We start from the raw sequence: 27,706 nt of genomic DNA on the forward strand, positions 1-27,706 counted from the left end.
TTCTCTGTAGTGGCACCCACCCTGTGGAACACCCTCACATCAGATGTCAAAGAGAAAAACAACTACCTGACATTTATAAGACATCTGAGGGCAGCCCTATTCAGGGAAGTTTTTAATGTGTGACATTTTAAATTTTTGTAGGAAGCCTCCCAGAGTGGCTGAGGAAACCCAGCCAGATGGACGGGGTACAAATAATAAGTTGTTGTTGTTGTTGTTGTTGTTGTTGTTTATTCCCCACTGGGCTGTTCTGGCACAGCCCATCCCATTTTAATTTTTTGTTTGTGGAAAGATGGACTCATGCCCAGTCCTAGAACTGATTTATCAATTGATGTCTACAGACAGCTCTCAATTCCATCTCTTAAGACACTTAAATAGTTTATTCTTGTTAACCTAGAAGTGACCTACCCAGAGAATGTGATGGTCTGTCTAACCTTTGTAGTCTCTACCACTCACCTTTCTTTTCAGTCACTCCATTCCCCCTCCCACCCAGTTGTCTGTTCTCCCCTCCCCCAATTCTGTCTTAACATCTTGTGCCATTGCGGGCTTTTGCAGCTGTGGGAGTGGGGAGTTCCCCCTCTTAAGGTTTTTTCCTGAAGAGTTTCTGAGCATCTGTAAATTTTAGACCAATATCTATCTGTAGTATTTGAAGAAGTGTGCATGCACATGAAAGCTCATACCAAGAACAAACTTAGTTTGTCTCTAAAGTGCTACTGGACATTTTTATATTACCCCGCAAGACGAATGCCTCGTGCAACGAAGAACTCGCAAGACGAAAGCGTTTTGCGTTGCGCGAGGCGTCTCGCAAGATGAAGTTTCCTATGGCCGCACTTCACAAGACGAATAGAAACGCATTAATTAAATGGGTAGACCGGGTAAACCGGGTAAATGGAAATTTTCGCTATATGAAGCGACTTGCGGAACAAATTTCATCTTGCAAGGTACCCCCCCCTTCTCTCTCTCTCTCTCTCTCTGTGTGTGTGTGTGTGTATATATATATATATATATATCTGTAGTATATGTAATATGTTAATACCTCATGCAGTTTTGCATGATACTAAGTAGTATAGGAAGTTTCGAATCATTGCTAGAAGGAATTATAAGTAATACCTGTATGAATCCCAAAGGTAATTTCCCCCTCTGCTTCCCTAGATTAAGGAGCATCTAGGGTTGAGTATCTGCATTCCCACAGGACAGAGAGCCTCTTGGTTCCTCAAGTGCCAGCTGCTTGTGAAGGCTAACTTAAAAGTCAGTTGACTGACTGTATCTTGTCAGTTTTCAAACATACAGCCTTCATTTACATATTTTCCTTCAACTGACCTTAGTATATGTTGTCTTCTGCTGGTACCAATAATTCTATTATGCCCAACTTGATTTGTTGCTCTTTCTGTCTGTAGAGGGCAAGTGGAGATAGTGATTTCAGAAATGTTGAGCTTGCTTTTATTTTTTACCCATCCATAAAGTCTACGTTGGTGTACCTCCCTGCGTTCAGACACTATTTTACTCTTTCATAGAATTCAGTATTGCATTTCAGATTGGTATTGTATTGTGGTCTTTGCTGTGGTGTGTTCCCAATTGTGTGCAATTTACTCTCCAAGTAGTTAGTTTCAATAATTTCTTTTTTTTAAACTGAGGAGTCTATTTTGTACACAGATTTTTAGACTATCAATTGTCTGTCCCCATTTCTAAGTGACCCTACAATGTGACCTCTATGGTTATACCAAATGTTGCTGTTGTGGTAGTTTCTCAATTACAGTGGTACCTCGGTTTATGAACACAATTGGTTCCGGAAGTCTGTTCATAAACTGAAACGTTCATAAACTGCAGCGAACTTTCCCATTGAAAGTAATGGAAAGTGGATTAATCTGTTCCAGACGGGTCCACGAAGTACTCAACCTGAAGCGTACTTAACCCGAAGCATGGGTGTAATTGGTTCCGGAGGTCTGTTCATAAACTGAAACGTTCATAAACTGAAGTGAACTTTCCCATTGAAAGTAATGGAAAGTGAATTAATCCGTTCCAGATGGGTCCGCAGCGTTCGTAAACCGAAAATTCGTAAACTGAGAGTGTTGGAGAAAGATAAAATGCCTGAAGATTGTTACATATGCATCTAGGGCGCTTCCTGAAAGTGATTTCACTGTGCATATGTTTGCTTGCAGTGGGTCCTCCTTACTCCTGTTGTTGCTGCCCATTCAACTTGCTTCTCTGGGCTTAATCAGCACCATTTTCCAGAGGGGTGTGTGGGAGAGGGAGGCCAGGGTGTTCAGAGCTAGTGCTCCTTCTCATTGTCCTGTATTTGCTGGGTTTAACCTTTAAAATCCCTTATCTAAAGGACTGCCTTCACCTAAACAATCATTCTTGTTTAAGATCAACTATGGATACCTCTGTGAGTGCCCAGACATTAAGATGGTAGGCACAAGGGATAAAGCCTTCTTGATTGTTGTCCTGCAGTTAACAGAGCTGCCTATGAATGGGAAAGGGAGCTTTCAGTACAGGCCTTCAAACATACCTTGAGGATTTATTTCACCCAGTCCGGCTTTTTTAACAATGTTTTTAATGCCACTGAGACCTGATACTTAAGAATCTGTATTCTTTTACATACATCATAGTTCACCTTGAGTTATTTGCTGCCTTACGAGGTCAATGCTCCCAAAGCCAACATATAAATCCTTATGGTCTAGCTGCTTCTGTGCCAGTGAGGAGGAGGGCCAGGGCCAGGAGGCTCCAGGGATTGGCAAATAACCCAGCAATGCTGACCCTTGACTGCGTTATGTGGAATCGTGTGTGCTTTTTAAACCATAACTGACTGATGTTGTATGGAGAAATAGATCTACAAAAGTGGGATTCATCAAATGTTAAGAAAACAATATTTTTCCATTGTTATTTTATTCAAAGTATTTTCTGAAACAAACTATGAACATTATGTTTGGTTACATTCAATCAATCCTAACCATTTCTGCTTCTTTATAGGTGGTATGGTCAAGAGAAAGATTATAATGTTCTAGTCATGGATCTTCTTGGACCGAGCCTTGAGGATCTCTTCAACTTTTGTTCTCGAAGGTTCACAATGAAAACAGTACTTATGTTAGCAGACCAGGTATGTAAATGTGCAAACATTACACAATGGATATTACAGTGCCTTAAAGTGCTGTTTGTTATATTCTTTCAAGTAGGTCAGACTGTATGACTTGTTATTACATTCACTTGAATGAATTTAGAAACAAAAATGGGAGAGTGATAGTTGCAGATTATTTAATGTATATAACACAATATTAGAATTATAAAGGTAAAGGGACCCCTGACCATTAGGTCCAGTCGTGACCGACTCTGGGGTTGCGCGCTCATCTCGCATTATTGGCCAAGGGAGCCGGCGTATAGCTTCCAGGTCATGTGGCCAGCATGACAAAGCCGCTTCTGGCAAACCAGAGCAGCACATGGAAACGCCGTTTACCTTCCCGCTGTAGCGGTTCCTATTTATCAACTTGCATTTTGACGTGCTTTCGAACTGCTAGGTTGGCAGGAGCTGGGACCAAGCAACGGGAGCTCACCCTGTCAGGGATTCGAACCGCCGACCTTCTGATCAGCAAGCCCTAGGCTCAGTGGTTTAACCACAGCGCCACCTGGGTCCCTCATTAGAATTATAGAAACTGTTTAATGGAACCATACAAGCAACTATATTGAGAGTTTTGCCTCATATCTTTACTTGCAATCTTCATATTAATTGCATAAGACTGAAGTTATGCATGCATCTTTGGCTAGGAAGATCATCCAAAATGTTCACATTTCTCAGGCCAAGAGCCTATTGTAGCCATATTTCTCAATTAATTGATGGTAAACAGAAGCTGAACGAAATTGGAAATAGTAAAGCCAACATTCACAGAACACTTCAATAAGATTCATTAGAATCAACAGATCTGCAGCATGGGCATATAATGCAGAGATTTGTAAAGGCATAGATTCTTACATTTAGAGTAAAATGTCTATTGGATAGCAGTTTATTTCTAGAATAGCTTGAACTGGGTCATCTGGAGTGCCAGTGAGCACTAGCCATTTAATATCAGAACTAACACAAGAAACACTCAAATACTCCAGATCATCAGTACAGTGGTGTCTCACAAGACGAATTTAATTCGTTCCGCAAGTCAATTTGTTTTGCGAAAAATTTCTTGCGAATCGCGGTTTCCCATAGGAATGCATTGAAATTTCTTTTTTTGCCCATAGGAACACATTAATTAAATTTCAATGCATTCCTATGGGAAACCGCAATTCGCAAGATGAAATTTTCGCAAAACGAATTCGTCTTGCGAGTCACCATCAGAAAAATTAGTCTTGCAGGGCATTCGTCTTGTGAGGTACCACTGTAGTCTTACTGTCTGGTTTGATTTGTATGTTGTAGGTCAGGATAACTATCCCCCTCAAAGCCCATGGGCCTGCTCTTGTTACCCAAGCAGTTTTTTTTCTGGACCCTCCAACAATTATGGCAGCAGAAAAAGAAAACAAAGTGTTGGGATAGGTGTTTCAGCCCCTCTGCACATCCCAGTTTCTTGATGGCAGTGCATTTTAAATTTCCCCTAATCGTTTGATGAACAGGAAGAGGCAATAACACCCCTCCCCCCCAAAAAAAGTTCATCTGATTTGTATGGATTAGCTGAGGACAAACTATGTAGGGTGTGTGTTTGTGTGCATGAGAGAGAGAGTGAGTGGTGTGATCTTGGCCACCAACATGCAGTCTTTGGGCTCATAAAGATTAGCAACAATGTAGGTAATTGCGAAAACATGCTTAGATTCATGCCTAAGATATTATTGCTTGAAAAGCTTTGTAATCTTGGTCATTTTTCTTTTGTTCACAGATGATCAGTAGAATTGAATATGTGCATACAAAGAATTTTATACACAGAGACATTAAACCAGATAACTTCCTAATGGGTATCGGGCGTCACTGTAATAAGGTTAGTCTAATACTTTTTTGCATGAAACAATGGAGGATGCTGAAATGGCAGTTCATGGAAATGCTGTGCAGCTTGAATTAATTGCTTGTCATTGCTAAACATGTCAATTATTTGGCAACAGATATGAATTTCAGTCATAGTGCTAAATGCAGAAGTGAGCTATGGCCCCAACCTTTGGCCAAATTTTAATTATGGAATTTAAGGATACAAATCAATATGTTGTCTAATGGACTCATAATTGAGTATGCAAGTTCACTCTGTTCAGTGATACTGTTGATTATTCAGAACCCATGAGTTGCAATAGCACCGCTTACCATAAACTGCTATTTCTTTTTCTCAACTGCATTTAGGCCAGCATGGTGAAGCCTTTACTACCAGCTACCTAGATATTAAAATTGGCTGTAACCAATCTATAGAGAAACCATTGACTTCTAATAGTAACATAAGCCTGTTGACTTAACTGCTTCCTTTGCTTTCACAAGCCTGTGAAAGTTCAAAGTGCAGTTAGTGTAGATATAGAATAACAGTCACAGACTTAAAGTATTGTAACTTTTTTTTTACTAGAAGGGGCTGATTGTATTAATTTAGCTGGAGATGCATGTTTTTGTTGGATTTTTTCTTGACTAGACTGTGGGATTAAAATTCATTAAACTACATTGAGCTTGGACAGACAGGCAGCATTGGCAGTGCATTAAGCATGCTGTTGGATAGAAATTCTTAAGTGCAGGACAAATGTATGTGATTGATTATTTTTTTGGGAGCAAGATACCCACCTGGTTCTTCATAGGCCTTCAGTGTTGACTCTTCAGATACTACTACCGTAGCTATAAAATGTTACCTTTGTTTGCCTGTATGGATGCCAACTTGGGACCATTACTTTAGAACCAAAAAACAAAACAACCACCATCACTGTTGAATTCTGTTTTAAAGGAGTTACAGTACATCAGTTAGGAACTTTGGGGAGGTGGGGTGAGAAAAAACTGCAGCACTCAAAAAAAAAATTAAGGTAAAATGCCTTCCTGTAATCCTATTTCTGTTAAATTTCATTTATCTCTAAATTTCACACTCTTAACATTCTGTTTCCCTAATGCAATCCAATTCTTTAACTTTCTGGCAAGAACTGGAAATATAGCAAGAACAATTAAATCAGTTAATGCAATTTTTCTTCTTTTGAGTCCCTTTCTCCCCACTCTTGATAGTTGTAGTGGGCTGGCATAGTAGCTCCTTGTTTTTCTTTGAAGTGAAAGAATAGCCTAGAAAATGATGTTGTGCTTTTATTAGGTGAGTTTGTTAGGATCATATTGGAAGATGTAAACCGTATCCTGTTTCTCATTCCCAGGGAGGCACTTGGAGTCTGTACCAAATACTTAAATGGAAAGCAGATGCCCACTATTTAACATTTCAAATAATGCTGGACATAGGAGTCTAAATCCCTTGGTTTAATCTAAGCAGAATTTAAATTAAATTTTGCTTTAGGTCTGTGTAAATTTGGTTTTAGATATAGTATGCAGTTTTCTTTCTGTAGCAAAAATGGAGGTAAACATTTTGTGTCTTTCATGAATTCTTTCAAAACACACCAGTTGCAGTAGGATAGCTTGTTATGGTAATCTTGTTCCAGTAGATTTTTTTTTCATTATAAATGAATTTAAAATGTAGTGATTAAAATTGGAATGCTGCATTTCTCAAATTTGTTCTTAATTACATATTTAGGCGTGATTTCACTTCTAGCATAAGATCATATCTGAGCTGTGCTAGAATAAGCCCTGCATGCTTATGATAGTGAACTTAAGGTGACTAAATGCCTTCTACCTCTTCCTTACTGAAGATTTATTTCCTACATGTCATTTGGGGGAAGGGCAGTTTGTGGAGTCAAAGGATATTTTTGTACATGATATCCAAATTTCCTTCTTATAAAAGCCAAATGTTGCCATTGCTATCCCTTATTCAAGGCAGTGTCATTTTGAAGTGGCTCATGCTCAAAATTTAACTTGCCACATCTTCTAAATTTTTCCTTATAACATTATCTCTTCTGGAAAACTATAGTGCTTGGTGGAAGAAGGATGGCATTTGGCTACCCTATTCTTTCTCTAACGCCTCGGTGTTGCCTGTCTGCGCCAGCCATTGTTGCAATGTAAGCAATACTGTTTGATGCACTGCCACCCTCTATTGTTTGTTCAGTGTTTAGAATCTCCAGTGGGGAAGAGGAAAAGAAGCATGACTGTTAGTACTTCTCAGGACCCATCTTTCTCAGGATTAAACCAGGTCTGAAACTGTCTCCTATTCCAACCTCAATCCCAAACTCATATGCTTTTTTGTTTTGTTTCGGAGAACATGTAGACTTGCAAAAAGCACCTTTTGTTGGCATATTATTCAGACATACTTGGCAAACATGTAACATTACTAAGACGTTTTCCTTGTGGCGCTTGTTTAAATTATAAGGTTCTTATGCTGTCTGTTAAAATGTGAACAAAGTTAAGTATCACTTAACTACTCTAATGTTCTTGTTCTTGAGAAATAGCCCTGTGTTCTAAAATGCAGCAGCAAGGAGGATGTGCTGTGTGGGAATCGCATATGCCTGCTAAGTGTACATGGTCTGGATCTGGATGTAGGAGGCCTCTTATCCCGTTCATTGACAGCATGATGTTTGTTTGAACAAAATGAATTTCGGGTCTGGAAACATTCAAGACAAACTATACTTCTTCTTTGTGTATTAGTAGCTCTGATGGTTTATTCAAATGCAGAATAAGTGACAAGGATCATCTTGTTGCCAGTGGTACATTTAAACAGAATTATTTGATCATAAATCACTGGTAGTTTTGTATTTTTTAAAGCTTTGCTATATCGCAGAAAATGGGCACAAGGTGTCTTAAGCAGCTTTTTCATTTGCTTATTAAGGCTGAACCTTATTCCACTTCCTTAGAGACCTAAGTTTTGAAAATGCAATAAGTAAAATGGATACTTTTTCTTTTGATGATGCCTTTTCTTGGGCTAGCATTAACATCTACTTCAAATGGATGCTATTTAGTTTCTAAAGCTACACTGTAAACCCTGGGTGTTGTGCAATTTAGGAGTTTTAACTTCTTAACTTGCTCTAAAGTTACTTTAGTTGTTGAAAAGGGATGGGGGAGTTGGGCCTTAAGTATGGTGCTACTCACGAATATTACTACTTATGACTAGTGATGCTTTTGTGTCAGGATGCTGGTGCTGGACAGGAAAAGTTAGCTCTGGTGGGAACTTTTCTTCCATTACAGATAGGTGATGTGGGTCCCTGGTCTGGACTGGGACCAGAGAAGTAGACAAAAATTATTCTAATTGGGAGCGCCCCCCCCCCCGGCCTGCTATTTCCTCTGCAAAATATAAAACAATGAAAACCTACATTATTCATTCAATTACAAATTGCCATGTCTAATTTGGCCCATAGTACTCAACTTGAACTGAAGCAGCTTGGCTTCCACAGCCTTATTCCTTGCCTGGTAACATCCCTTTTCAACACCCTCCTCAGCAGAGGCAAACTTTGCAAACTTGAGCTTCAGATGGTTTATTGCCATGGAAGATGGTGTGTGGAAAACAAGTCCATGTTTTTTTCATTCACTTGCCTTTTGCCACTCTTTCAGAAATGGTTGGGAGGGGATGTTTTCATCTCCAGAATTGGGTGCCTCACATTATTCAAATTGCTAATGTATATTGCTTCAAAACACTGTTAGAAGCCCAAAACTGCTGGTCTGAAATGGCATCTTCATTTAGATGAAGAACATTCTTTCCCCATTGCATTTATCAGTAAAAGTGTTGTCCAGAAGTTTTAGTAATAAGATTTTGATCATTTACATCAGGCACCCCCAAACTCGGCCCTCCAGCTGTTTTGGGGCTACAATTCCCATCACCCCTGACCACTGCTAGGGATGTTAGCTAGGGATGATGGGAGTTGTAGTCCCAAAACAGGTGGAGGGCCGAGTTTGGGGGTGCCTGATTTACATCATAGATGCGTCTCTGAAGACCCTATCTTGGTACCTGTATATCACAACATTTGAACAAGTTTTAGTGACAGTCTGTCATTTATGCTAGTAGATAGGAGGGCATTCAGGGTAGTATATGATATCTGTGGAAATTGCAAGTTGTGACAATTACTCATTTGGGTCAGTAGTTCATTCTATATGTAGTTGCTTCCAGTTATTCATTTGTGATCGATGATTAGAGAACTTTTGTCTGCATCCACTCATAGCTTGAAACAATTCTTAATTCTTTTTAAATGGTGCTGTCCTTATTCTTGGTTCTGTACTCAATTGAACTGTGATAAGTGTAGAAACCAAGGAATATAAATTACAAAGTATATCCGTAAAGGCATTGGCAACCTGAAAAAGACAACTGCTTTGAACTAGTTTTTTGGGTTTTTTTTAAAGCACAACCTTGCATATTAGAACTTAGTTTTCTATCAGGTGTTCTCTTCTGGAGAGTTTTTAGGAGAATTATTTCTCCCCTATAAACTGCTGCTTACTTGGTAGAGAAGTCTGACTTAAAAACATGGTATTTGCACACTTTAAAAGTTAAGTATGGTTAAACATATATTGATGCAGCTGTATAGGTTTTTTCTAACTTGTTCTCCATAGAGCCATTTATTATTATCATTATTATTATTATTATTATTATTATTATTATTATTATTTATTAAATTTCTCCACCTGCCTTCATCTGAAGATCGCAGGGCGGTTTACAAAATACAAAGACAAAAATTAAATGCCATAGTAAAAAAAAAAAACACCACACACACCCGGTTTAGAAGGCTATTGATTGTTTAAAAAAGGGAGCAGGTGGTGCTGTGATCATAACCACTGAGCCGCTGGGTCTTCCTGATAGGAAGGCTAGTGGTTCGAATACATGCAATGGGGTGAGCTCCCATTGCTTTGTCCCAGCTTCTGCCAACCTAGCAGTTCGAAAGCACACCAGTGCAAGTAGATAAATAGGTACCACTGCAATGGGAAGTTAAACTGCGTTTCCGTGCGCTCTGGCTTCCGTCACAGTGTTCCTTTGCTCTAAAAGTGGTTTAGTTATGCTGGCCACATGACCCGGAAAGCTGTTTGTGGACAAACTCCCTCAGCCTTAAGCAAGATGAGCGCCGCACAGTCGCCTTTGGCTGGATTTAACCATCTGGGGTCCTTTACCTTTACTTTTACCTTTTAGATTATTTAATTGGCCTAGGGCCTGGGACAACAGGAATGTTTTTGCCTGGTGCCTAGATATTGAGCCTCCCTGGGGAAATCATTCTCCAAGTGGGGATACACCCCAGAAAAGGCCTGTAGATAAAGGGCCTTTCCTACATACGAGTCGAGATGTCTGTGATGAGATGAATTGAAGTTCAGGAATTGCATCTTCCTTTGGTATAGAAAAGTTGGTAAGAGATTTATCCTGTGGTAGTCAAATGTTGAATTCTACCATGGATGTATTTAACTACCGTATTTCCCCACATAATGGCCATATTTTTATGCCGAAATTTTTTTTTAAAAAAAAGGGTGCAACTATTGCACGGTGGCGACCTTTATGCGGTGAAATAATAGTAAGAAGCAGCAATGGTGCAATACAAAGCAAACGGCACAGACATTGTCCTTTTCATTCGAGATCTTTCCTTCTCCCTGTGCGAAGGTTCTGTCAAAAGAGGAGGTGCTTCAGTTGTCGATTAGAGTTATTTCTTCCTGGGTTTCTCATTTCCTTTCAATGCTATTCGCTCGTGCAGAGGCGGAGGGAGGAGTCACAGATAGGCGGTGGAGGTGGTTGCTCGTCCGCTGCTTTCACTTGTTGGCTGGGGTGGCCCCTGGGGCACAAGCTCAAGTCGGTGGCAGCAGCAGCCCGGGCCTGGCTTTGCCTTGCCTCCTCCAGCTGGCAAGCCTCTCAGGTGCTCGCTGTACCGACCCTTGGTTTGCATCAGACTTATACCCTGATACTATTATGCGGTGAATACTTTTGGAACAAATTTTAAGGTACCCAAAAGGGTGGTGCAACTATTATGCAGTGGCGACCATTACACGGTGAAATATGGTAGTGGTTTTTTAAAAATAAATTCCACTCTTCAGCAAAAAAGGTACCCAGCTTATAAATGACTTTAAAAAGAACATACCGTGTTTCTCACATTTTAAGACATGTCTTATATTTATTTTTTCTCCAAAAAAACACCCCGAGGGGATGTCTTATTTTTTTGTTAAGCTTTTTAATTTTTTACCGGTATTAAGCTTTCAGAGAGTTTTGCTGGGTCAGGCTCGGTGCGGCGCGCGCTGCTGCCCTTGTCGGCTCCCGCTGGGTCGGGACTCGGCGCTGTGACATCAGCAAGGCCGCGAGGGCGGTACTGTCACCTGGGCAGCCCGGGATCTCCATACACGTGGCCCACTCAAGACATTAAAAATAGCAGCAGCTGGAGGGGCTTTGCCCAGCCACTACTTTTAAAACTCACAGGGCAGCGCTAAACCAGAATGGGGTGCCTATCTCGGGGTGGCTTTCTCCCCCTCCCAGGCTCCTACCTTCGCATCTCCTTCGGCGCTGTTGCTTTTTGCACGCAAACCAAGCTCCGCAGTGCTGGGTGGGGGCGAACTCAAAAGCAGAGCCAAAAAACCAGCACCAGAGCTTCAAGCCGGCGCTCTCTCTATGGCACAAGCATAGAGGCTGCTGCCCCATCGGAGCCTAGAGCGGATTGGTCAAACTCCGCTTCCGGGTTGCGTTTCCTTACCGTAGAAACCCGAGGCGCGGCGACCCGGAAGTGCTTGCGGGACCAGTTCCGGGTCGCCGCGCCATGGCTGCGCTGGGAGCGTCGGGGTGCCTGCAGGGCGGGAGGGTCGCTGTGGCTTCACTGCTCCTGAGGCAGCACCCGCAGGGACGCCGCGCCGCGTGGGGATGGCGGGGCCTCCCGCTGGACCCGGCAAAGACAGCAGCGCGCGCTGCGCCAAGCCCCGACTCAGCGGGACCCGGCAAAGACAGCAGCGTGCACTGCGCGGAGTCCCGACTGAGCGGGACCCGGGAGAGACAGCAGTGCTCGGCGAGGTGCGCGCTGCAGAAGCGCCATGCAGGCCTGCTCCCACCACTAACACTATGGTACCCCAGCATGTCTTATTTTTGGGGGATGCCTTATATTTTATTGCCTCCAGAAAATCGTGCCATGTCTTATTTTATAGGCACGTCTTAAAATATGAGAAACACGGTAGTTTCTGCCCTCAAGCTTACAGCCTAAAAAGACAAAACAAAAGGAAAGAGTAGAAGAAACAAACAAACAAACTTAGGTTCAAGTTGTAAACTATAATTTTTAGTGACTGACTGAGAAAATAATAACAAAAACATCAGGGAAGCAAATTGAAAAATTTGAGTAGATTAGCTGTGAGCTAATAAGTAAATGGTAGAAAAGCAAATTTATTTGAGAAACTAAAGCCAGAACACAATTGAATAAAATTGTGCCTTTCTTTTTCCTAGTTCATAATTTTTTTTACCTAATATCTAAGTTTGAGACCAATGACTCAATCATATACCGGTCTACTCAGAAGCAAGCACCATTCAGTTCAATGGGGCTTGCTGCTAGGTAAAATATGTGTAGAATCTGCAGCCTAATTCTCACTCTGTATAGTATTCAGTTTTTCCTTAGCCAATTTAGGAATATGAGTGTTCTTGTTTGGATTGGTTATGATACATACGACAGTGCTCCTCTTAGGCTCAATTACGGCTAAACTTGATTTTGTTAGATCCAACGTCTCTAACAAATGCATTTCAAAGACATGGGTATAGTTTGCAAGCACTGTCTGGAATCCATTAAATCCATTTCATTCTTTCTTTTTTTTAAAGTTATTCCTTATTGACTTTGGGTTGGCCAAAAAGTACCGGGACAACAGGACAAGGCAACATATACCATACAGAGAAGACAAAAATCTCACTGGCACAGCCAGATACGCCAGCATCAATGCACATCTCGGCATTGAACAGAGGTAAGGTCCAAGCAATTTCTGTAATGATGCTAGAAGCTGTAAATATTTGGGATCTTTAATGGACACAACCTGAATGAATTTTAATTTCTAGCTAAAGAAATTAGCTAAGAAATGAAGGTGGATTAAATGTTCTCAGCAGTTTAATATCTTCTTGTTAAAATGATTCCCTCACAACAATTTCAGTAAACTAGGGTCTGTCAAAGCCTGTTGTACAAATAAAGCAATCAATTTCTTTCCATCTGGATGACACACTGTAAAATTCCACAAATCCAGATTCTGTTCAGTAGTTTTGGTATAGTATTATACTGCTAGTGTTTGGGTTTTATATGTATGCCATTTGTTTTGAATGGGGAGAACTTGCTCTTACTATGTTTAACACTATTTTGGTTGTAGAATCTCGTTGAACCCAAACAACTAAATTTGTATTGCAGACTCTTGAGTTTGTGTTTTAGTTGGTGAAAAATGGAATCTGTTATGCTGTTTATGATATTCTGTGCTGTGACATAGTTGCAAACCTTGTATGGGCAAATCTGTTCCAAAAAAGGTAAATTTTGAAGTTGTAATGACTACATAAGTTCAAAATTCTTCTACAAAGAAGTTTGTTTTAACCTGTTTTATAACTCAGGATATGTATTGGTATGTTGGCAGTTTTATTGACCACCATCTTGCTTTCAAACCGTGCTAAGTCCTCAGATGGCAAGTGCTTTTATACTTTTAAAGCATAAAATAAATAAAAAACACCTGCCTCTTTCTCCACAGTCGTCGCGATGATATGGAGTCACTAGGATATGTATTGATGTACTTTAACAGAACCAGCCTGCCATGGCAAGGACTAAAGGTATGTTATGAAATTTTACTTGAGCTTTATATTCTCCCACCAGTGTAGCAGAGAACACTACTACACATAGTACTGTATAATTGGCTAAATTGTTTAAAAGTCCTCATACCTTCATGGTGTCAAATGTTTTCTCCATGTATCTTGAATAAAACGTATACAGTATGCTTAATGGGTAAAAGTACCAAATGCAGCCACCACAATAACCATATGATGTAGGCAATTAGACTGCCATAAATGGCATTCAGCTACATTCAAAACTTAATAACAGATTGACATTCATTTCCTTTGCAATGTATTGTGGTACTTGGAGATTTCATATAAAGCCTTGGCCATCAAGGTTCTGTCCATCTGATATTTGCAGCTGTCCTTGTGTCACATATATTTTTCCATGTGTCCCACAGGCTGCAACAAAGAAACAGAAATATGAAAAGATTAGTGAAAAGAAGATGTCTACTCCTGTTGAAGTTTTGTGTAAGGTGAGAGAAAAGCTGCTTTTAAGAATGTAAACTGCTTTGGCAAGGAGCTATCTCCATTAGTAAAGCAGCCAAGAATTCTTAGAAACAATATAAATTCTTTTCTTTATAAATTCTTTTCTTTGTGTTCCCGCTCTTAAAAAACAAAGCTTGCAATACTCCAGAGCTGATGTCTTGCATTTAAGACCTACGAGAATCTTTTCTGAAAGTCACTGTTTGACTAATTCTGTTTGCAGGGTTTTCCTGCAGAATTTGCAATGTATCTGAACTACTGTCGTGGCTTGCGCTTTGAAGAGGCTCCTGACTACATGTATCTGAGGCAGTTATTCCGTATCCTTTTCAGGTCAGTGGGGCTGAGGGTACCACAAAACGTTTGAGCATAACAGTAATAAACTAGCAAGTGCTTAGAACTAGAATAAAGGTTCTGCTGACTTTTTATCAGCTTCAGCAGAAACCTGTGTTCTTGTGAATTACAGTAGCCCTCACCAGGATAGCCTTAATCTCTTCATCTGGTTGAGGATTAGCCTGTCACCAGCAGCACTGAAAACAAATATAACATGCATTATCTCCAAACTCTCACCCAGATCAGTCAGTTTTTGTTTTGTTTTTTAAATTGAGTAAATGCATGAATTATCTATAAAAGATCCAATCTAGTATTTCAGCAGAAGAAACTACCTTTATTTCATTGGCCACTACCTTTATTTCATTGGCCACTTGATTTGTCGAGTGGAAAGCCAAGCAACATTTAAAGATATATGGCTGCAATAAAACACAGTTCATGATGTCACATTTCCCAGGGCAATGGGGTTGTAAGCAAATTTACAAGCTGGTTAGATGAACGTAGGCCTTGTGTTTTAGAAAGAATATGGACCTATTGGGAAGGGGAATAGTCATTGTATACTAAAATGGTTTTGTATCTGAAATTTCATGTTGCTACCCAAGGTTCAAGCTGGTTTGTATGTGTAAGTTGTACATTAATTACAATGTAAGCTGTCCTTACTGTTTGTAAATGTTGAATTGCTCAAAATTGATTACAGCTTTAATGCAAACTATTATAATAGAAAATGACCAAGATCCCAAGTGTTACATGTAATGGTCTGCACACTCATGCAATTTTTTCTAGTACTCCAAAAAGCTTCGGGTGGTTGCCTCAGAGCACGGATAGGTAGCCAGAGGGAGGAAGGGAACTGGGTGCAGAGATCAATTATTTCATCCCACACTAGCATGTAAAGTGCTTTACACTTCATGTATGGGGCTCTTTGGATCTTGGCCAATACTTTGTAACGGTAAATGACTGTTAAGTGGCTTTCAAGCTTGCTGCGAACAGATTTTTAATTATTAATCCACCACACTACTCAATCTTCAAGTGTTTTACAAAGCATTATTAATTTTAAGCTTCAGTAAAATTTGTCTGCTATATAACAGCAATGTAGGTATTGCATTGCAGTGAATATTCTGCTTTCTTTTTCTTCTCACTAGGACTCTGAATCACCAATATGACTACACATTTGACTGGACAATGTTAAAGCAGAAAGCAGCACAGCAGGCAGCCTCTTCCAGTGGGCAGGGGCAGCAAGCCCAAACCCCCACAGGCAAGCAAACTGACAAATCCAAGAGTAACATGAAAGGTTAGTAGCCAAGAACCAAGTGACGTTACAGTCCAAAAATAATAAACACTAATTTGGATGTCGGTGGAGTTAAGTGTTAGATCAAGGAGGCCATTAAAAACATACATTTGGCTATTTAGTATTAAAGAAAACGGACGTCCTTGGAAAATTTGACTACTAACTTTAAACCAAGTGTCCTTGTTTTTCATATCATTTCTTTGGGGATGTTGGGTCATTTTAACCACTGCATCTTCTGCTCCCGCATTAACCCCTCTTCAAAACTGGCTTGGTGTTGGGAACATGACAAACAGTATGATCCAAAATCCTAGACCTAACACTTTTAAAGAGGAAAACCTTCTGTTTACTTTTTCTATTGCGTCAGCATTTAGAAGCTTGGGTATGGGTACCTTTATTCTTGCATCCAAAATGAAGATGGAAAAACTAGGCATGATCTCACTTGGAGTTCTGCCTAAAGCACTTGTGTGATGGATTTTTATTCCTCAACATAGATAGTGTTAATTTTCCATCTTCAATTACAAATCCAGACTTGGATTATCCTGTGGGGTGAACTAATAAGGGGACTCTTTAATTTAAATTTAATTTTAACTGTCCATTACATTAAGTTTTTGCTTTTATTGAAATGTGGATTCAAATGAAAATGGAATTTAATATGTTTTCAACACACCTCTTAAACCGGTTTTCTATGAAGACCAAACCATGGGAGAAATTCTGTCCTAAGCTTAATAAATACAGCCCAGTACTGTATATCCCGGGCTTTTGTGGCTATAGGTGAGCCACGTCCTCTATCAGGTTGGCTTGTTACCCACAAAGGAGCTCACTCTGCTCCTTCCCAGAATGGGGGTTCCAGTATCTCTCAGGGGATGCACAGGATGGGGAAGAGCTGAGGCAGCTTCATGAGGTGACGTCTACAGAATAGCAAATGGTGGATGCCACATCTGCAGTAATTCAGGTTTAAATGGAACCCATTTTACAGCAGGAAGATGGACCGTAAGATAGCTAGGAGCTGAGCCTGCTGCCAACCTGTGATGGGAATGGATAGGGTTATACCTGTCATGGGGACCATCATGCCAGTCCTTGAATGAAGAGTCTGAAAAACAATCCTAGTGGGGGGTGGGATACACCTATTCCAGAAAAGAAAGAATGAGGTGGAGCTCACAATGTGCTGAAGGAAATACTGTAGTAGAAAATCTCTCAAATTTTATTGCGCGCTTTACACATTTGAAGCGTAGCCATTCACTACTTGTCTTTTGAATAAGGTGTTAAAGGGGGAAGGGGGGCAATGAAGGTCTATGAGTTAGTGAAGACTTCACTCTTCTTGAGAAGCAGAGTCTCCAAAAATGCCAGAAACTGGGGTGTCTGAAGAGAAGAGAACCCTTCAGTGAAGCAATTTGGGACAAGACTGATGACTGTACCTACCTGTACTTAACGTGGAATAAAGTGAACTTACCTGCTGAAATTGGTTTGCATCCTGGTATCCGTGGGGCAGACATGGTCAAAAGATTAATAGAGTGGAACAAAGAGGTCTGGGCCAAAGAGACTATAAGTCTTCACAGATTTTAGCATCCAGTGCTTGGCTTTAGCAGACAAATAACCTATGTTTTACCATATTCATCCACTGAGTTCACTTGAGTTGCCTTGTAAGTCCTATTTTGTAGTCTCAGGTCCTTGAATACTGCAATTTGCTCAATTCACAAATGGTAAACATTATTATTCTCACCAGCTGAACTTGAATTACTATTTTTCATAAAATGGAAAAAATAATCTGTCCAGTAATAAGCCAATGCTTCTGAAAAGTCTGCTTAATCTTAAAGTAGATAATCTTGATCAGTGCCTTTACATGAGGAGAGGGAGACAGACAACAGAAAGCACTAATTTCGCATTTCTCCACCAAGTACAAATAATTCTATAGGGCCAGAGGAATGTGAGTTGAACAAAACTTGAGATTGCTGGCTATTTTGTTATTCTGAGGTGGGGCAGAGGAGTGGATGCAACACAGAGAAGAAACTCAAGGCAGGTAGGGAAAGGACAGCTTTGTTTGCTCTTCTTAGCATCTAGGGTTGGTCACAATTAGCTGTTACATGACTTTCTGGCAAATAGAAGGCTCTTACTGGAAAATAAATTCTTCCAGTGTTAAACAAAATAAGCAGGGGGGGGGGGAGAGGAGGCATTAAATGGAAACAGTGGGACAAAGAAGCAAGGCCTGGTTTTCAGAATGAAATGTAAGAAATGCTTCTCAAGAAGAAATGACTTCAAATGATGTGGACCTATGTGAACACTCTGGATCAACTGGTTAGTAAACATTTTTGCACTTTTCTTATTTATTGTACCCATATATTGCTGTGCTAATATAAGCAGAGCATATTGGGGTGGATTATTTTGGAGTTTCAATGTACAATTAATTACTGAATTTATGGGAAAATGTTAATTGCACTGTAGCTGCTGCTGTAGGACTTCTGATATTATTGATTGTTCGGCATAAGCAAATATTCTGGTTGAAGATGGTGCAACACTTGTTATGCCATAGTGGGGGGGAAATCACTATTTAATTTGCTTTTGGGAGGGCTGGCACATTGTTAAATATGAGCTTTTATTTGGCTTTTCCATTGTAAATATTTTGAAGTGACATCTACAGCAGACCAAGCCTCTGAATAAGAATTTATGAATGCAAACATTGTTGTCCTAAAGGATGGTCACATCCCTTATTCATAGCAAACATTCCTTGTTTTAGAGCACAACAGCTCCGCTTTAAGCATATCCCAGCTCTATGGGTGTGTGTGTGTGTGTGTTTGTGTGTTTTAAAGAATGGGTCTGGCAAATTTTACAATTAAAGCAAGTGTACTCAATTACAGAAGTTGACTTTTCATTGTTTTTGTTTCAGGGTCCATATAAGAGGTTATAACTATCCGTTTGCAACATCTACAGCTTCATAGTCATCTGCTGGTGCCACCAAAACTAGCAGTGCTGCAACTTAAATACATACTGGACAATAAACTGCATGCTTCAAACAAGATCTCTTCATCCAATTGGAACCATGGATAATTTCATAATAGTAGTTGATGAAAAATGCTCTGTTTGTTAGTTCAACTAACCCTTTTGTGGGTGATCAGAATAAAATCTTTATTGGCACAGGTCAGTAATTATGACCAGGCTTTTTATTTCATGAGTCAAAATAGCCATTGCTGAAAAGTTACTGACTATGAGTGTGAGTAGTATGGAAAAACAAACAAACCAAGATTGGAAACTTGCTAGCTTGTCTTACTGGGTGGAGCAACATAATGATTCAGCAAAAAGCTCTTTAGCTGAAAGCAGATGTTGGATTTATTTTTCAGAATATCTGATGTTAGGAACTAAACTTGGGTGAGGTAGAGGTGAAAACTTAGAGTTTGCAGCAGCCAGAAGCAATGCTGCAAATGTACAGTGCATAAGATCTGCATGATGGAGGAAACATGAAATGGCACAGGTTTTATTTAATGGATCTTTTAGGCTACTGGAAATAAGCCACATTGAATACAGTAGGGCTTCTGAGCAAATATGCATAGGTTCAGGCTGCTGATGAAAGCGAAGAGTGTCTCTCAGATGAAGAAAACACTGAAATTTCAAAATACTTCTACAGCCAACTTGCTTTGACTTTAATGAAGAGAGCAGGTGGATTTAAACTAATTCTTCCCCAAGATACAGCTGATGTCAGATAACTGTTCTGACCTGTTGCACAGGGTTTTTTTATGAACTGGCCTATTCTAATGAACATTTTGAAGAAAACAATTACCACACAGATGAAATTAGCAACTTTTCATCATTTCCTGAAGGAGAAAAGGTAGACTGCTTGGAATCTTGAAATCTAATTCATCACTTGTGTTACACAAGCATTACTGATGCTGTCAAAAATTTGGAAAGAAGACCACGATCTTGAAGAAAAATGCCAACAGAATTCAGTTGCAATATAAATCAAGCATTAAATTAACTTAAACTTCCTTGCCTATATTTTAACCCTGAATGCAGGTTAGATGCCTGACTGATGAATAAGACATTGTGACATAAGCTTTCTTCAGTAAACTCACCTGTAACTTCAGTGCTAGAGGTTGGCTATTCAAGGTATACATATCTGTTCCTTAACTTTTTTTAAAGAAGACCACCCCAGTGAACTGGTGAAAGCATCTGGAGACAAAGGTCCCCCCTCCCCAATAACTAAACCAGCTTTTCACGGTAAAGCCGCCACAGCAGGTAGACCGTAGTAAGAGTGCTATTGGCTGCATTTGAAATTCTTCAGTCAAAGATAAAAAATGAACTAGGAAATGAAAAGGCAATTTTTTCTTTGTTCCAGTCTATAAATGAGTTGATGGTTTTTATTTGAAGGACATTGTAAATAGGAAATTATACACTATTTGAGTTTGTATTTTAATAAAAAATAGTCTTGGTTTTTTATGTTATATATAAACATTGTAAGCAAAGAGTTAATCTATTAAAAAAGCAATGTACCAAAAGCCACATATTAAAAAGTATAATATGGAAAGCTTCATATCTACCTACAGTATATAAGTTTTGAAGGTTCTATTTAGTTCAATATTGCTAAGTTCATCAGAGCCACAGGCTTGTGATTAACTGTAATTTAAGAATGAAAGGATTCCATTAATATATTTAGATAGTGGAATTGTCACAATTGTCAGTTTACCTTCATTCAGGTACATAGAAAGACAGTGCAAGAAGTAGTTTTATGCTTGTGTTCAACTTCGCATTGTGTATTCAGATGAAATTTCTATCCAACCCAACTCCTAAAACACCTAGACACTTCTGTGGCCATGGCTTTGACAGTATTTTTTAATCTTGTTTTGCTTTGTTTCTTGACTAGTAATTGTTTCGACTGGTAAACTTCCATCTCTAAAATGCCACTGCACACTGGAGCTGAATCCCCTTAATGTAACAAAATGTATGCACCTTTGGAGGAGTATTTAGTTTCACTTCTGATTTTGCTACTATTTAGTTTGGCTCAGTACCCTCCTGTAGAACAATATGAATGTAGCCAGACAAAGATGGTCATGGAAACATAGGAAGCCTGGTTTGCTAAACAAAAAACCTTTTTGTCTATGGGGACATCAGTATCCTAGATACAAAATCTTAGATACGGTGTTTGTGTTTAACCCCTTTTAGGTCCTGTACAATAGCCACTCCGATGTGATTTGAAAGTAGCTGGTTAACCTCCAAGAAAGTTGTATGGTTTAATAAAGGTTATACACTATAACTGGAGTATGTCTCACAAGTTCAGTTCAGACTAGAAAGTGAGTCAGTACAGTGGTACGTCAGTTTAAGTACTCAATTGGTTCTGGGGTGCCATTCGCTCCCCTAAAAGTACTTAAACCAAGCGCCGATAGAGTGCTTCTGCGCATGCGTGAACCGCGCAGATCGTTTCTGCGCATGTGCATGCTGCGGAACCCAGAAGTTAACACTTCCGGGACCGCGGAGTACTTAGACTGAAAGTACTCAAACCGGAGTGTTCTCAATCCGAAGTATGACTACTGTATATTGTGTGTGAATATGCACCACCAAGTATATTTAAGCAACCAGTTGAAGTGCAGGGAAGCTTTCTCTAGGTAGAACTAAGGAAACTTACTTTAAAGTATTGCTCAGTTGAGAAGGGAAACTCAGGTGTGCACTGCTCCTTGAGGAAAAGCTAAGTGCAGCAGGAGCAAATTAAAGGCTATGCTGAAGTAATGTGTTAAGAGCTATCAGAGTAAGAAAGCTAATAGAATTGTTGCATCTAACAACACAATAACAAACTCTTCTCTCAATATTACCTTTCTAGACAGTTTTCTTTTTGTGGGTGAGAAAGGGGGGATTCTGAGTGTGAACAGTACGGGGAGGGGTATTGAAGGGTGACATCACTTTAACTGCAACATCTCATGATGGCATGCATGTGTGCAGTTATAGAAATTGCAAGTTTTCTAATTTCACCTCAGACCATGCTCTTCAAAGGACAGGTGTTCACAGTTAGCTGTAATAATAATTATTATTTATACCCCGCCCATCTGGCCGGGTTCCCCCAGCCACTCTGGGCGGCTTCCAACAAAACACTAAAATACAGAAATCCATCAGACATTAAAAGCTTCCCTAAACAGGGCTGCCTTAAGATGCCCTCTAAAGGTCTGGTAATTGTTATTCTCTTTGACCTCTGGTGGGAGGGCATTCCACAGGGTGGGTGCCACTACCGAGAAGGCCCTCTGCCTGGTTCCCTGTAACTTGGCCTCAGTGTCCGGACAGAACGATGGGGGTGGAGACGCTCCTTCAGGTATACTTGATTGAGGCCATTTAGGGCTTTAAAGGTCAGCACCAACACTCTGAATTGTGCTCGGAAACGTACTGGGAGCCAATGTAGGTCTTTCAGGACCGGTGTTATTTGGTCTCGGCGGCTGCTCCCAGTCACCAGTCTAGCTGCCGCATTCTTGATTAGTTGTAGTTTCCGGGTCACCTTCAAAGGTAGCCCCACGTAGAGCGCATTACGGTAGTCCAAGCGGGAGATAACTAGAGCATGCACCACTCTGGCGAGACAGTCCACGGGCAGGTAGGGTCTCAGCCTGCGTACCAGATGGAGCTGATAAACAGCTGCCCTGGACACAGAGTTGACCTGCGCCTCCTTGGACAGCTGTGAGTCCAGAATGACTCCCAGGCTGCGCACCTGGTCCTTCAGGGGCACAGTTACCCCATTCAGGACCAGAGTCCTCTGTACCTGCCCGCCTCCTGTCCCCCACAAACAGTACTTCTGTCTTGTCAGGATTCAATCTCAATCTGTTAGCCGCCAACCAGCCTCCAACCGCCTCCAGGCACTCAGGACCTTCACCGCCTTCACTGGTTCTGATGTGAAAGAGAGGTAGAGCTGGGTATCATCCGCCACTGTAAGCCAGTGATGTGCATACCACTGAGAACCTTAATTTGGACATAAATATTGTGCTACCTGCTACTTTGGTGATTACTTAGTAGGCTTCCCTTTGTTTTTCACATTGGTAGCACAGTAATGGGAAAGGCAGTGGCAATGCTCTTGGGCAAGGAGCAGTTGGAACACTAGTTCTTATGTTGCAATATTGTTGAAAGTCTGAAACTTGGGGGTGGGGGACAACTTTCTGGAAAAGGCAAAACCTTTAAATGAAGGCTTCTATGTACTAAACCACTACCAGACTCTGATGCTTAAAAGATCTAACGTATGGTGTTTTCTACCATATTTAACTTATTAAATGTCTGTGTCTGCAGTATACATATACTGCTAATTCCATAGTATTCAAGGCCAGGCCCAGTGAGTGGTAATGATGAATTTAGGTCACTCCTTCTGTATATTTTCATTTCAGTAGAGGTTTTTTTCTTTCCTTTCAGTAACCTTAATTATAGTACAGTCAAGAGGTTGCCTCCTTAATTTCAAAATAGAAACCCAGTGGGCCAATTGCTAAGTTTTGGTCAGCATTATACTATTAATTTAAACTTGTAATTGAAAACTGGAAGATTGTCACCTGAACTAAATAAAGCTTTTTTCTTTTTTTCTTTGATACCACTGGGCTTGTGCCTCTGCAGTTTTTCCTCACTGACTGAAGATGGCAAACTACTGTATATATTAAATGCCAATGTGCCTGGAGCTAGTGGTCTATAGTCTCTAACTGCATAATGTCAAGCCAAGCATGGGTTATTGCAGAACAGTGAGTCGTACAAGTGACACTGACTCTTGTCCTATACCCTCTACTATCCACAGGAGTTCTGCTAACTGATTTCAAGAAGCATAGAAATATTACTTCAAAGCTTTTACTGTGGAGTAAATGCTTTTCTCCTAATGTTAGTACATATAGATGCTTTTGTTCAGAATAGCTTTTGCCTTAATTATTATTTTTGGTTTCAGATTAGCGCAGAGTTCAAGTTTTGTCTTACGTATAATCAACACATTTAAGGTAATTTCATTAATAAAACAATTTTGAAATGTTTTCATACACTTAAGTAGATTTTTTGTTTTTAATGCAGTTTGTCAAGTCTTGAGTTACTTTAGTTGTGTTAATTTCTGAACAACAGAAAGCACATTCTCAAAAAACAAATGTCATACCTGTGTAACTGTATTGGTGATGGTTCCTCCAGCAGATTCTGTCAAACTTAATTCTGAAGAGCGGAGTTAAACCCGGAAGATTAAAATTGTAAATTGAAACCATCTTATTTCTGAGGGAAGACTTCTATCAGTACTGCTAATAACACCTAGGCATCCCATATCCCTTGTATTACACCTGACCCCTAATGCTAAGGCCTATGAACTGGCTGCCTATTTTAAAATGCACACCAGCTATATTTGTTATGCATCCTGAAGCAAGTAGTTTTTTAAAAAACACTCCCGTGCCAGTTGTACAGCCTAAAGCAGGCATGGCCAAACTTTGCCCTACAGCTGCTTTGGGACTACAACTCCCATCATCCCTCGCTAACAGGACCAGTGGTCAGGGATGATGGGAATTGTAGTCCCCAAACACCTGGAGGGCCAAGTTTGGCCATGCCTGGTCTAAAGCAATCATTAGTAGAAATATTAGGTGATGCCCATTTGTGCCCATCTGCTAGTAGAATGGACTTCCACTCATACAGTTGGATTTTCCATGCTTCTCCGCCTCCTTGCAGCCCCATGCATGGCTACCAAATCTGCTTTAGAGAGTTCAGAGCCCCCTGGAGCAGATACAGTTGTGTGTGTGGGGGGGGTGAGGAAATTGAATCTCACAACTTTAGATATTGCTCCTCGTTTTCCATTTCAAAACTTCCCGTGTTCCTGCCAACTTTCTGATTAATAGTGATTTTAGGTGTGCAAAATGCAAATGTGTAGAAGAGTGGAGAGGGCAAATGATAGAAAACTTGAAAACTTCCAATCTCTTCTCAGACTAAAGTTTTGTAGGTGGTAGTCTTGAAAGCCATCAAACAATTGCCCCAAATCTTCTGACCTAGATTATAAGAATATTTACTTTCTGCAGAGGTGAAAGGAATTCTAGTGTGTCATTAGTCTTACCTTAATTGTTGCACAATCCAAACATTACTGAAGGGAATAGAATATATTAAAAGCTGGTTCCAAAGATCTCCACAAACAGTCAGGAGATCTTTCCACCCACACATGGCTATTAATGATTTTTCTACTGGGTTGCAGCTCCCCAAAGAATTATTAGCACAGTGGATCATCTCCTGAATATAGAAAAGTTTCTCAGAAGCTGTGAGGAGGAGCCCATGACATGCTTATGATTAAAGAAGCTATAAGTTTAATGAATGAATAGAATAGAAAAACAGCCAACACTGAAGATGTTGGGGATGGGGTAGTTAACTATGGTTTACATTAAGACAACTTAAAATGGATTTTAGTAATTTTTAAGTTGTGAATTTACTGGTAAAATGTGTTCTGCTAGAGTACTACCTGAATAAAAGAGAAGGTTATAGTTGCACATTTTAAAATTAACATGCTGAATTCCAGACTATCTAGGAAATACTGAACTAAAAAGTCTTTTAAGAAGCTCTTCCCTCATGTAACCTTTGTGGCTGCATACTAAAATGAGGAATTATTGGAGATTAAAATCAAACTGGTTCGTGTCCTTAACTTTGAAACTTTGAAAATTGCCACTGAATCCACCTGTGTAGTTGTAGTTTGAAAATCTATTTCTGAGTGGTTTACAATCTTCATATATTACTCAAGATCTGTAATGGAAGTTGGGAGAACAAATTTCCAGCTGTGAGAAAAAACCTTACCAGCAATTTCCAGTCAGTTGTATTTTTCTGGATGGTCCTTTTCTGCACTTGTCCTGATCATGTCCTTGCCTGGTTATGCAGACTAATGGGAGTTTCTTTGACAACTGCTTCTCAGCCTATGAAGCAAGATGCTATGGTGTGCTAATGGTGGGTCACCAAAGCAAGCGGTTATGTTTTGCTGATACTGAAGCTCTATAGCAACAGGACACAACATTGCGTTCAAAAGTGGGAAAATTCTCTTCCCCAGGAAAGCAGCTAGCATGGGGATGACCGGTTCTCCAAACCCAGGGAGAAAATAATAGCCAAAGGGAGTAGAGGCCTCCCATTCAGTCCCAATAAGGAATGGGGGAGAGAAAATGTAGAGGTTACTGACTGCTAAAATGTAATTCAGGAATAGCTTGAAAGAAGTCTCTAGGTGGAACACAAATCCACCTCATTCCAAATAGAAAAGGGCTCACCAAAAAACTTTCAAGGCCTATTTGTGTGCTACTGGATATTTGTCCAGGGATGGATATATTAACTACCCTCATTTTTATATATACAGTATATGTTTCAAATGAATGTGAGATAAAGTCCTTCCCGAAACCTTTGTTTTTCAGTGACAGAGTTTGCTGTGCCTAGACCCTGTGTGAGACGTCTCTGCCCCCAACCGCCCAACTTCCTCTTGCTTTCTAGAGGAATTTTTCTATGATTTACTACTGCTGATTGGTCTCATAATTCACCCTGCTTTTGCAGTACCACCCCATCCCTTTCTCTGGAAAAGGAAAGGTGTTGTCAGTGTTTTGTGTTTGAGTCCCATCATTCTCTGGCATGCCAGCAGTACAAACAGTGGTTATGAAGGGAGCTTGCGAATGAAGGGCAACAGTGTATATAGCTTATTTTTATAAAATGATTACTGCCTCAATGTCAATGGAGATAGAAATAGAGATGGAGGAGAATTTGGTTTTAAATGGATTTATGCGTGGAAATTATTTGTTCCAACCTAATTGAGCTTAGCCTGTATCAGATAGTCTCAGGTATTGAACGCCTGCCTATGTCTGAGCCACTTATCCATTAACAGTTATTTTTAAAGCCTAATTATACGCAGAATTATACACACAAAAACATATATTATACTTGCAATGCACACATGACCTATGTGGTACCATATTTCTGCAGCATAATTTTATTTATTAACACATGTATTATACAGCTATATGCATTGTTGTATGTATGGGTGTTGGTTGCTTTAGGAAACCTTGAGCATGTATGTGTATAATAATGCGTATAATATATGAGAATTGTTCATATTTTAGTGGAACTGATAAAAAAGTAACTCATTTATCATCAAGCATAAGCTTAGCATCAATGTTTTCATAAAATTCCTTCCCTAGTCTGATATTAGTTTGTCTACTCTTGATGGCTTCCTTCATATATTTGGATTGGGTAGATTTCTTATGGAAACTGTACAGGGCATTTAAATAGATGTAAACAATTTGGATTTAGAATAAATGTGATTCAGCCAACATTACTGGGTTTATACGCAGAATTAAGTTTCATAACATCCCAACTTGAACAGCTGCAGTCAAACAAAACTTTGTATCATTTAACAGTATTGCAACTTAATTGTAAGGACTATTAAGCCGAACGTAATGCTGCTAAATGTTCATCAGCAGTCTAGTCTGCAACTGCCATTCTGTGCTGGTAATCCCAGTAGTGTTTCTTAAAATTTGAGAAACCACAAAGTTACATTAGATGGGAAATCACTATTAAATAAAACTCTTAAATGGGTTGCTTGTGGCCAGACTAATTTTTTTTTACAGTATTTAAAACGTTTGTCGAGTACTTTGATGCGACATACCTTCCCTTTCATTCAGAAAAGATATCTCTCTGACTCAGCTCATTGGCAAGGACCAGACTGTACATTCCTTCTGAAAGAATGGATGCTGCTGGAAATTGCTGGATAAATGTGTATATGAATGGTAGAAAAGCAAAAGCATTGTTCACTTTTGTTTTGCTGCAGGCACATACCAGGTTTGATTTTACAGTAATCTGTACTGGTTATGTTTTATTGTAGATGTTGGGTGTTTAAGCAAGTCTCTCAATCCTGGTTGCAGGTAGCAACCATCCTTTGAGTCACTTTCTTAGGCCCACATTTTGGATTATT

At 39.9% G+C, this 27,706-nt stretch overlaps 1 protein-coding gene across 14 annotated transcripts in view; it reads left to right on the forward strand.

The window, feature by feature from the left end:
- CSNK1A1 (casein kinase 1 alpha 1) overlaps positions 1 to 27,706 on the forward strand; it is a 43,866-nt gene that overhangs the window by 10,534 nt on the left and 5,626 nt on the right. Inside the window, exons 3-11 of one of the 14 annotated variants that reach the window (XR_015948092.1) lie at positions 2,968 to 3,094; positions 4,848 to 4,946; positions 7,125 to 7,208; positions 12,756 to 12,895; positions 13,655 to 13,733; positions 14,135 to 14,209; positions 14,443 to 14,549; positions 15,686 to 15,798; positions 18,713 to 18,963. Coding sequence is in view for 9 of the 14 variants with exons in the window: in XM_035105249.3 (XP_034961140.1) it covers positions 2,968 to 3,094; positions 4,848 to 4,946; positions 7,125 to 7,208; positions 12,756 to 12,895; positions 13,655 to 13,733; positions 14,135 to 14,209; positions 14,443 to 14,549; positions 15,686 to 15,834; positions 18,713 to 18,723 (871 nt within the window). In the remaining 5 variants the exon portion in view is untranslated. Of the gene's footprint in view, positions 1 to 2,967; positions 3,095 to 4,847; positions 4,947 to 7,124; positions 7,209 to 12,755; positions 12,896 to 13,654; positions 13,734 to 14,134; positions 14,210 to 14,442; positions 14,550 to 15,685; positions 15,835 to 18,712; positions 18,968 to 23,704; positions 23,754 to 27,706 lie in introns of those variants that run through there. The other 13 variants (XR_015948093.1, XR_015948095.1, XM_035105252.3 and 10 more) reach the window with 13 other exon arrangements.

The sequence above is a fragment of the Zootoca vivipara genome, chromosome 2 (genome assembly GCF_965207765.1).
Source record: "Zootoca vivipara chromosome 2, rZooViv2.hap1.1, whole genome shotgun sequence".
NCBI lineage: Eukaryota > Metazoa > Chordata > Lepidosauria > Squamata > Lacertidae > Zootoca > Zootoca vivipara.